This window comes from Schistocerca serialis, chromosome 3 (genome assembly GCF_023864345.2).
Source record: "Schistocerca serialis cubense isolate TAMUIC-IGC-003099 chromosome 3, iqSchSeri2.2, whole genome shotgun sequence".
Taxonomy (NCBI): domain Eukaryota; kingdom Metazoa; phylum Arthropoda; class Insecta; order Orthoptera; family Acrididae; genus Schistocerca; species Schistocerca serialis.
Window position 1 is genome coordinate 47,228,408 of NC_064640.1, and position 12,414 is coordinate 47,240,821.

Here is a 12,414-nt window from a genome sequence, read left to right on the forward strand (position 1 = left end):
CTCAAAAATGAGATCAACAGGAAGTGTAAAATGGCTAAGCAGGGATGGCTAGAGGACAAGAGTAAGGATGTAGAGGCTTATCTCATGAGGGGTAAGATAGATACTGCCTACAGGAAAATTAAAGAGATCATTGGAGAAAAGAGAGCCACTTGCATGAATATCAAGAGCTCAGATGGAAACCCAGTTCCAAGCAAAGAAGGGAAAGCAGAAAGGTGGAAGGAGGATATAGAGGGTGTATACAGGGGCGATGTTCTTGAGGACAATATTATGGAAATGGAAGAGGAGGTAGATGAAGATGAAATGGGAGATATGATACTGCGTGAAGAGTTTGACAGAGCACTGAAAGACCTGAGTCAAAACAAGGCCCCTGGAGTAGACAACATTCCATTAGAACTACTGACAGCCTTGGGAGAGCCAGTCCTGACAAAAAACTACCATGTGGTGAGCAAGATGTATGAGACAGGCGAAATTCCCTCAGACTTCAAGAAGACTATAATAATTCCAATCCCAAAGAAAGCAGATGTTGACAGATGTGAAAATTACCGAACTATCAGTTTAATAAGTCACAGCTGCAAAATACTAATGTGAATTCTTTGCAAACGAATGGAAAAACTGGTAGAAGCCGACCTCAGGGAAGATTAGTTAGGATTCCGTAGAAATGTTGGAACATGTGAGGCAATACTGACCCTACGACTTATCTTAGAAGAAAGATTAAGGAAAGGCAAACCTATGTTTGTAGCATTTGTAGACTTAGAGAAAGCTTTTGACAATGTTGACTGGAATACTCTCTTTCAAATTCTAAAGGTGGCAGGGGTAAAATACAGGGAGCGAATAGCTATTTACAATTTGTACAGAAATCAGATGGCAGTTATAAGAGTCGAGGGACATGAAAGGGAAGCAGTGGTTGGGAAGGGAGTGAGACAGGGTTGTAGCCTCTCCCTGACGCTATTCAATCTGTATATTGAGCAAGCAATAGATGGGTATATCACATAACTAATGATGAGGTATTGAATAGAATTGGGGAGAAGAGGAGTTGGTGACACAACTTGACTAGAAGAAGTGATCGGTTGGTAGGACATGTTCTGAGGCATCAAGGGATCACCAATTAATACTGGAGGGCAGAGTGGAGAGTAAAAATCGTAGAGGAAGACCAAGAGATGAATACACTAAGCAGATTCAGAAGGATGTATACTGCAGTAGGTACTGGGAGATGAAGAAGCTTGCGCAGGATAGAGTAGCATGGAGAAGCTGCATCAAACCAGTCTCAGGACTGAAGACCACAACAACAACAACAGGTATCAGTCATGAAGATGTGTAAAAATCAAATTTTTGGGCCAAATAGTTTTTGGGAAATCGAATGATAAGTGTGTCAAAGCAGTCGGATGGCGCTGCTTCTCTTGGCGCATGTGTCATTTGCAACTGGCAACGCAGCAGTCTCTCGCGTCTGGGTGGGCGTGCGCGAGCCGCCAAGATAAAAGAATTGAACTGTAGTACAGTCCTGAAACTAGAGATGTCTTAAGGCAGATGGTGCTGTTATAATAGAAAGGCATTTTAGCAGGTAGGTTTTACAGGAGATTTTTGTACATATATAACTGATGTGCTCCTTCCATGTAAGATGTTCATCTACTGTAACACTCAGTAATTTATGTTTATCAATTGTTTCAACTGATAGCCCTGGCTCAGCATCCACTTGTCTTGATTTATTATTTAGCAGAAACTCCATCAGAATTTTCTTGCCGTTATTTAGTAATTTTTTTTTTTTTTTTTTTTTTTTTTTTTTTTTTTTTTTTTTTTGTGAGATATTCTGTGATGAGGCTAATGTTCTTTGTATTATTTTGCACTGCCAAGTGTTTTGTAAATCCACAGGTCATGAAAGAGATATCGTCAGCATAATGTACTAGGTAATTTCCTCCGCAGTTAAGTCCCATAGTGCTCAGAGCCATTTGAACCAATTTAGGTTTGAATTTTGTGGAATTATTATATTATTATATCATTGATGTACACAAGTTAAGATGACTTGGTGTGCATGACTACCTGTGACACATTTCAAAGACTTTTTTTTTGCTTGATCGTCAAGAGCATGACATCCAATGTATATTAATTGCCAAAGAAACTTGTCAGGAATACAGTGCATGAAAATGTCTGTCCACAAGCTGCTGACTCATTGTTTAACGAGTAGGTAATCTTCTGATAGAAAGAAAGTGACCTAAAGTGATGCACAACAAACTGCAGTCATTGAAACCAACTGTGCAATCGCGGTGCACCTCTTTCCATTCACAGAGATGGGACAAAATGTGACTGATCAATCTTCCTTCAGGACATTGCCCTTGGACCCATGGTTTTCTAATCTTTTGAGAGGACGCACCTTTTTATGTTGCCTCTAATGTGTCTATTTCAGTTTTATGTCATGTGTGTTTTGTATTCTGGCTAAAGGGCAGTGTTAAATGACTCTGTCCTTCATTCTCCACATTTTTATCTACTAAGGATTAATTATCGTGATTCCATTTCATATTTCATCTTCATAAGTATGTCATTGTTGTATGCCTTTTTGTGATTTAAATGCTAAAGCATAATTCAAAGATATTAATTAATATTTGTTGTCACCAGGGGAACATGGGGACATGACGAACCAGATTCCAGGAAGCATGCCAAGAAAGCAAGAGGTATGTTATTACTCGTGTACATGATGGTGATTTCAAGTTAAGTTAATAAGCAGTTGTTCCAAAAGATTTCATAAGAATCTCTTTCTACTGTTACACATCATTGAGAATTATCTGTCGGAAAATTGATGTGGTAGTACAAATTATTTATTTATTTACGTACTTACTTACTTAATTACTTTCGTATTTCCTTCTGTACATCTGATTATAGCTGCTACAGACAATCAGTTGAAATGGGTCAGTGGAATGAAGTGTTGTTGAAGATTATTTTTGAAATAATAATTTTTCATAAGTTGTGAGACATTTTTTCAAGTTTCTGGTTTGCTAAAATAACTCAACTTTTAGAGTGGTATGCCTCACATTAGTGAATCCCTTACTTCACATTTTCAGAAACGTGGCTGTTACATGGTGAAGCATTCCTCAGCCACAACCTTTGATTGCAACCCACATTTCATTAGTTTTAGAATGTGTAGGGAGATCTAACTACGAGTAAAGATAATACCGTACAACAACATTATAATACACATTGATTTGGACTTGTATCACTGTATGAGTTTAGTGTGTTTCATGTTCCTAGGAAAAATATTCTTGGTTATTATTTTGTAAAGAATGAGGAAGAGACAAGTGTGTGATTTCATTTTTGTTAGAATTCTAGAGCCTTCTGTGCAAAGGGGAAAGAAAGTCTTGTATTTTAGGTTTGTACATGTTGCAACACATAAAGATGCTACTTTTAAGCTTTAAACTTTCAGCAACACATTTTGCTGTCTGGCATATTTTTATTTGTTTACTCCCAGTATTACTTGTGCATCTGTACTTCACATGCCAACATTTGATGTGTTGGGGAGGGTAATTGTGGTACCATTCTGATTTTTAGCTCTTTTCTTGTTCCAGTTACAAATAATATCAGAAGAACAAATATCGGTAAGCCTCCATATGAGTTTGAATTTCTATGTTTTGCCTTATTAGTGACTACATTGATTTTCATAAATACATTTTGAATTTAGTATGTAATAGGTATTGATTGTGCCTGTTGCTGATGGATTCAATAAAAAGTGGGAAATGCTATTTTTTGTAGGGTTATCTCCTGGCAGCTCCAAGAAGAAAGAGAGACATGATCGGCATCCACAGCATTACCAACAGGAAAATGAAGAAGTAAGCTAGACTTATAATACAATAACATGTAATATAAAACCAAAGCAGGCTGTGATTAATAGTATGATATGTACAGCCATGCTTAATTTGTACATAAACTCTTTTACATCCTCTTCAGTGTATTCTTTCAATTGCTTTATAAGTTGTTTTGATATAAGTGGTTTGTTTATAGTTCATGTAGCTGTATGTACATGGCTGCTTTGTTTTTATATTTCCTTATCTTGTCTCCCTAAGGAAGGAACAAACAGTTCTAAAAGCTGTGAATAGTTTTCTGTTCTTCTAAATGTGTATGTTAGCAATAATGAATTTTCCCTTCTGATGGTAAGCTGTGGGCAGCCATTCCATTTTCACGAGTACTTGATGTCACAAGTTATTTCATACTGGTGTCATTTACATTCTTTTTCAGCCCCATTACAGTCAGGTTACAACAATTTATCTGTTCATTCTAGACTTGCCCCAATTTGTATCTGATGATATCATTGTGTTAATTCACTGAAGCTTACTTCTGTGGATGCGGAACAGAATAACTATTACTGAAGTCAGACAGTTGTAATTTTGCCAGTGGTTTTCATATGTAGGAAGATGCCCTTATCTGTGTTAGTTCCCTCATTCATTTATTCTTTCTTTCATTGCTGTATTACAGTCTAGTTTGTGGAAAATGGTGGTAGACTATGATGGTTCCAGTTTTGAATTATATAATGACATTATTACATTTACAGTAATGGGTTTGTTACATGCTGAATTTTAACATAAATTTACTGTATTTTTCATATTAAATGTATTGTAATTTTTTACTTGTGCAATTACATAGCTAACATTTTATTTATTACCTTCATGCTAATTGATGTGCTGTTTTCTATGACTAATTTTCCGATCCACAGTCAGGTGTCATTTTTGAGAAAAACAGCAGTAGATTTTCGTAGGTTGTATGTGTTTTACATTTAGTTTTGTCACCCTTCTGTTGTTTGTTCTATCACTTGATTAATGAATATCTCCACCACCACCACCACCACCACTACTAGTACTAATACTTTGGCTACTAATACTATATTCCTATTCAGTGGTGGCTCATAGCTAAAATAAATGGGGGTGTTTCTCCAGAAAATTATTTTTACCCTTTTGGTTTATAATTGTGTGAAAAGAAACATGTATAAAAACTAAATTTACTCAGAAACTTGATAAAATCCTAGAAGAACAAAAAGAAAATAACATTAACCTAAATTGTTGTAGTCAAAGCTTGATCTATTCATTTCAAAATGAAATCCATTCTTCTTCTTTTAATTTACATGACAAGATCAGTATTTTTCCCCTTGACCTTTGGATGACAGTGCCCATTGAAAGTGTATTTAGTCTTTCAGAATCCACTGGGCTTCTCAGTGGTATATTATTGGTCACGAAGGTTGAGTGTGTGGCAAATACAAAGAACCAGTTCCTTGGCCATTGTGGAATCATAAGTGCAGTGGTAACAGCAGCATATTTATTCAGCAGAATTCATACAGTTGAAGCAGATAATTTCCCAGTGGTATGCAATGACCCCAGGCAGTGGTGCTTGTCCAGCTTAATGCACAGCAGCAGGAGATGGTCACCAGTGAAGGAGCAGTGCGAGTGCCTCAGTGGGCATATGGATGCGTCAGACCTGCAGACATCAGGTGCAGAGCAGCAGCACTCTCATAAGCAGACCAGCCACACTGTTAGGCATGAATGCAGCACCCAGCTAGAAGCTCTCAGTTTGTTGGGTGCAGGAGGCATCACAGCATGGGTAGTGAACCAAAGATGCCTTGTAAGAGCCGAGAAGTCAGTTGATGCCCACCTGTACCAGGTCCAAGCTGGAAGGTAAAAGTTCAGACCCCAGTGACATTATTTCTAGGTGTGGCCCATAAAACTAGTGGCAGCTAGTTTTAGGTGAGACTGGATGACCCACATTGTGTCTACTGCTGACATGGTGACATTCCTGGTGTAAGTAGCAATAGACAATAGATACTGCATGGGTGGAGTGACCATTATTTATACAGGTATGCCCTGGTGTTGTTATGAAAAAGCGCCACTTCTTTTCACATATGGAGATCAGGCAGCAAAGGCCTGGTATGTGGTAAACACACTCACCATAGTGCCAGTGTTTTTGTGCTCCTCACATCAGAACTGAATAGGCAGCAAGCTATCCAGTCTACCCACAGACTGAGAGGTCACTAGGAAGATGTTGGCATAACAATTGAGAAGCAGCATTCTGCATCAGATCTAGTCATGTTAACTGTCAAGAGGATTTTTATCAGTTTCATAACCTCACACAGAACATCATTTAGATTAGTTTTGAAGATAAATTTCAGCAGCTCAATAAATTTGCAATATTCATGAATATTAACCACACACTAGAATACTTTTAGTTCAGTTTCAAGCTTTTCAGTGTCAATCATGGGCTGCACTTCAGTGGCCAGTACACTCTCTTTTGTATTATGTTAATTCTTAAAACTAATGAAGCATTTATTGTAGAACATTTTAGCCGGTACTAAGTGTTTAGCGAAATAATATCTGCCCATTACATCAACATAGGGTTTGTGAAAAAGATGGGAACACCACAAACGCAACACATTACCATGCCTCATACAGTGTAGGAAACTTGTTGGCATTCAAAACATCTTCCAGTCACCTCAGAATGTGTAAATACAGGTCCTGTATGGTTTTTAGTGACAAGTTTGTGTAACTGTTCTCAAGGCAGATACTCATCACACACCCTTCTCACCAAAGTAGATAATGAAGGCTCAATAATATTGAGATCTGGCAACTGTAGTGGCCAGGGGAGATGTGACAATTTATACTCATACTCTCAAAATCAGTCCTGGATGATACAAGCTGTGTGGATGGGAACCCTGTCATTTTGAAACACAGTATCACCACTGGGGACCAAACTTGGGTCTGATCACTCAAAATGGTTACATAATCCTTGACAGTAATGTGACCTTGCAGAATTTCCATGGAGCCCATTGAATATCATGATATGGCTGTCCGAATCATCACAGAGCCGACGCCATGTTTCACTCTTGGGACATAAACTTGGTTGGACATTACAGTGTAACAAGACTCATCCAACCAAATGACATTCTTCCACTGCTTAATAGTCCAGGTTTTACGGCTTTGCCATCATATTTTACTATTACAGCATTTTCATCACTGATTTTGAAATTCCAACTTGCCGTACAAGTCCCAGCTTGTGGAGCTCCCTTCATGTTTTTTTAATGCTAACAGGGTTCACAAGTGTGACATTCAGTTCTGCAGTGAATTTTGCAGCTGTCATCATCTTATTTTTTGTCAGAACCATCTTCAATGACTGCCCATCATGACCAACCAACACACACTTTCATTCATGTTGTGACTTAGCAGCTGATGTTCTTCCAGTTTCCCACAATGCCCCTCTCCATACCTGCGTCCAGTGATACCTGTGGGCTAGGGATGAAATGGTGGCCGGTCGGTACCATTGGACCTTCATGGCCTGTTTGGGCAGAGTTTAATTTTCACTATGTGGTATAGATATTCTGGCACAATGCCTCTTGAAACACAAAAAATTTTTGCTACCTTGGTTATGTAAGCACCTGCCATACAAGTAACAACAATTTTCCCACATTCAAACACTTAGCTCTAACATAATGCACTCAAAATTACACAGAACAGTGTTTTGACCACAACTGACACTTTCAACATGTTAAGGACTTTGTGCAGGTGCCATTCATGGTCAAATACAACAGTGCAGCCTGCAGGCTTGGCTAACATCATCATTTATGTTCAAGCATGCAATTCTCATAGTGTTCCCATATTTTTGTCCAACCTCTGAACAGTCACAGTGTTCTTTAGCTACTGCCATCCATGGCTTTGAAGGATTCTCAAAGTACCTTGAATTTTGTAATTCAGAAATAGCTGTTTTGAAATTTGTTATATATTCAGTAACTGAGGCACCTATTAACAAACCGGCCAAGTCACAAAATTTTGAAAATGAGCTAAAGTTATCAGTTTAATGCAGAAGTGTCTCACTGTCAAATGAAAAAAGAATATGCTTAAAAATCGGCCATGTCTTCATATTACAGAGTGCTGAATTCCTGGTTGTGCAACAGAATGGGCCAAGTCTTACAGGCAGTGAATTCATAACCCGTCAGTCGAGGAACAAGCAACGAGCTTCGTGTCATAGGATTTTTGCCTGTAATTTTGTGTTGTTATATTATGCAACAATGTGACCATTTCAGTAGGCAAAACAAATCTTTCTTTTCTATATTCTTTGAAGTCATAATATTTCATTTGTTTGTTGAGTAACACCAATCTTTTGCACTAATTACTGTGTTCACGGTCTTCTTACTGTGATGAATATGAGCAGATATTATCTGCTTTTCATCTGGGTGTGGCTTGTGAGTTGAATGATTGGAAATCACAGGCTGCTGATATATTGAAGCCTCCTTCTCAATGGCATTTTCCATTAGCTGTGAGAAGGCACAAAATTCTGTCCATGTAAAATGTGAGATATTTTACAGTAATGATATTGGGAAGTACCAAAGTCTGTGTAAAAAATGAAAACCGCTGACTCAAATGGCACCTCACATGGTGATCAAAGACATTACTCATTCTGTCTCTAAAACAAAAGATGTAAAAAATCTCCTGCAAGAAATGTTTTGGTCCAATCTGGGAAGATCTTCAGTCATTGCAGTTTTATAAAAAATCATCAGCAAGTGGAATAGCTTGCACTAGTTATGAGAGTTTCAGAAAACTCTCTGAAATTTGGATTAGTGATTCATGTGAAATTCCTTGTATTGTAATCTAAATGAGAGCAAACTGAGGACAACAATATAACTCAGTAAGTGTTAAGAGGTCTGTCATAATAATCATTCTATTAACATACTTGGTTATGTGCAGACCATTTTCTTTTTATTGTATTCAAGATCTAAGTGAACTACAAACTTTTAGTGAGAGAAATCCTGTTTCATATTCCCCTCAGTTTTCTGATAATCTCCCCGATATATTATTATCCAATTTAAAAACTTTTTTTTATTGCTATAAACAAGAGTAGTTACAATGTCACTTTATTTTCATTTAACTGCTTTTTCACAAGATTTTGGGATATAAAAAGAATACATAATTATAAAAAAGACAGGGATTATGTAAAATTGCAACAAATATGGCCAAGTCAAAACTTTTAAGTTGACCAAAAAATGGGTTACTTATGAAGCAGATTTCAAAAAATCTGGAGGATTTTCATGAGAAATATGCATACAATGTCCTGGCCAGTTTTGATGCTAGATGACTCAGATTTAAATGCAGTAATTTCTCAAGATTGCATTTGGTTGTAAATTATTTCAGTATGAGATATAATCTGAGGAATATGCCCTAACCATATCTTGAAATTATCATCATTCAGGTGTTTTAAAATTCTTGTTGCTTCAGCAATGGTTTTACCTGCCTTTGATATTGACTGAATTTTAGTTAGACAGTTTTTTAAATGTTGCAAATTTTCATGAACACCCTTTTAAAATTAATATTTTATTTAATAAAATGTGTACAACGATTTATTAGTTAACTAAAATTATCAACATTTGCATAGTGAAATGGTGACAAAGTTCTTTGTTTACTCTCAATGGTGTGATATGTATTGCAATATCTTCTGTGTGTGGTGCACTGTCAACTATCAGTGGGGTTATGATATGCTTTGGATGAGCATATTTGGACTGCCACCCTCATGTACAGGTGGTACAGCTGGAAGGTGACTTCCTTCCATTCACAGTTTATCATTGCTGGGGAGTTGAGGAGTCCATGATGTGTATCTCTTGTTTTTTTTTTTGCCTCATGTCTTCCAGTCGTCTGGTGCTTCCTGAGGTTGATATCTGGTTATGAGCCACCATCAGGTCTTCAGCGAAGTAGGCTGTGTCTGCCAAGATGTAGGTTACTCTGTTCTGAGTGCATTTTGAGACACATAGTATTCTTTTCAGGTATGCTGACTTGAGTTTCTTTATAGCCGTTCAATATTTCGTTACATGAGGTGTCTTTGTATAAGCTGCATGCCATATGATGCATTCAGCACAACCTTTCTGTTGAATAATCTCACTGCTGTTCTTACAGGTAGTGGACTCAATAGTTGCCTTTGTTGCTCTTACTACTCTGCTTCAGTGTACTTGGAAAATGTATGATCTGTCATCCACAGTGTAATTCCTAGCTTTTGTCTATTTCCAGATCTTGTTCCCAACATGTGAATTTGCCTTTGTTTGCCAGGCCTCCACCTTTCCTGAATTTCATTCGTTTTATCTTATATTTATTTATAACCAGGTCATTCTCTTGGGACAATTTTTCCAGATTGTTAGTGTCTTCTTGCAGGGACTCTCTTCTTTCTGAGGACAGAACCATATCAACAGCATACAGCCACCTTCTCAGTTCTTCTGACTGTATCCTTGAGATCACTTCATGGGTAATTATATTGAATACAGTAGGACTGATAGGGTCTCCCTGCAGTACTACATTTGTTCACTGGATTCCTTGGGCCTGAATTAATCCATCTGAATTGTGACTCTGTTTTTTTGGGGGAGGCGTGCTATGAACTCGAGGATCTGACTTTCTGCACCTAGTATTGTTTCTAATTTTTTCAATACTCTACTTCTGTTTATCCCATAAAAAGCTTGTTTACACTCGACAAAGACTGCATCTACACATCCTTTAGGTTCAGACAGGGCTTCGACTATGAACTGGAGAACATGTCCACTGCTTGGGTGGTTGACCTTCCAGGAATGAAGCTGTGCTGTTCCCAGGGTGTTGCAGTCATTGTGTTGCCATGGATCTTTTCATGTTTGCTGTCCATATCTTGAGTGATGCATATTCAGAGGCAATCTGTCTACATCAGGGATTCCCAAAGTGGTCAATATCGACCCCTTGGGGTCGATATCGGTTTCCTAGGGGTCGACATAAACGAAAACTGATTTTGGGGGTCGGCGAGGTCTAAAAATCGACCCCTATTAAATTAACACAAGAGTTGATTACCATCAGCACAGATGAAGAACTTAAGCAGAAGTTCAACCAAGGCTATCAGAAGTTCTGGTTGCAACACAACATTGAAACACAGTATCCTACATTGTGTAACATTGCTGAAAAATACCTTATCGCTTTTCCATCCTCATACCTACTTGAAAAAAGCTTCAGTGTGGTAACAAACATTTTGACGAAACAAAGAGACTGTTTGAAAATCAACGAACATGGAGATTTAAGGCTGCAACTCACCAATATTGAACCGGATGTAGCTAGATTGGTAGATAGTCACCAGTTTCATCCATCACACTGAATGTTTTATTTTCTCTTTGAGAATTAATACTTTTTTAAATATAATTTCCTACCTACTTAAGATTCTTTAAGTACTTAATTTGTAATAATCATTATAAATTAAACTTGATATTTACTGAATTGTATGTCTTTTTATTTTGTTAAATTTTGATGAGAAAATGAAGTCCACTTTACTCACTTAACCAAGTGCAAAGTTTTCCACTTGGTCTTATAGTACCTAGGTATATTGTATCAATAGGAAAAAACTAAAGATAGGCCCCCTTATTCATAATAGTCTGCTAACTTAAAGCATTGCTAATTCTCACTCTGTCTTCCTCCATTGACCTAAGTCAGAATGAAAAATAACACTCTGTAGCAGCTGTTTTAAGTTAGCGGACCATTATGAATAAGGGGGTTGATCTTAAAAGTAGGTAATTTGGCCATGGGGGTCTGAGGTAACAGTTCATTTTGGAAAAGGGGTCACTTGTCCAAAATAGTTTGGGGATCCCTGGTCTACATGAATCTGGTGAGTTCTGTTATCCTTTTCCTTTGTACATAACTTTAACTGTTAATTCTCTCCATGTTTTAGGGATGTCCACGATTTCTAGGCACTTGTTGAATAGTGCTGTCCAGAGTTTCACAGCATATAGCATTGTTCCTTTCATTAGCTCATACATGTTATTGTTTGAACTGACTACATTTTTGGTTTGCTTCTTTCAGTTACTCATCAGACTTCAGCTTCTGTTGTTATTTTGTTTTCAGGTAAAGACTGTTTCCCTCAAGCTGATAATGCGAGCTCTGCTTCTGGAGTAGGTTTATGAAGTGTTGTCATGAAGATGCTTGGAGTCATCTTTGGCTTCCCTGGTTCCAGGGCTTTGCTTCTGCTTCCTGTAGTAATTCTTCTTTCATCAGGGTATATTGTTGTTTCTTTTCTTTCAGCAGTGAGCTATATCTTGTTCTTGTAAGTATATAGCTTCATCACAGATTTTTGTTGCTCATGTTTTTCTTTCTCAGCTTATTCAGTTTTTCCAAGACTGCATCAGGGATTCAGTTGATCTCTGCAGTGCATCATTAGTGTTGCATCTTTCTATTGTGGTTACTATTTTTCCGTCACTTATGTTCTATGCTGGTAGGCTGGGGGTGATTTTTCTTGGAGCCCACTGCTTTTCATTTTGTCTCTCTCTCTTTGTTGTCATGATCTGAAATTATGTCCTTACTAGGAGGTGTTTCCTTATATGCATGCTTGGAGAATCTGTGGTGGTTGTTAAGCTTTGGAGCATTATCTCATTTCCTCAGTAAAATATAAGATTCATGGCACTGGAAGCAT

General features: G+C 37.6%; 1 protein-coding gene across 1 annotated transcript in view; it reads left to right on the forward strand.

The window, feature by feature from the left end:
• LOC126469698 (uncharacterized) overlaps positions 1-12,414 on the forward strand; it is an 894,140-nt gene that overhangs the window by 842,801 nt on the left and 38,925 nt on the right. The window contains exons 36-37 of the mRNA XM_050096872.1: positions 2,608-2,663; positions 3,736-3,812. Of these exons, the coding sequence (XP_049952829.1) occupies positions 2,608-2,663; positions 3,736-3,812 (133 nt within the window). The remainder of the gene's footprint in view (positions 1-2,607; positions 2,664-3,735; positions 3,813-12,414) is intronic.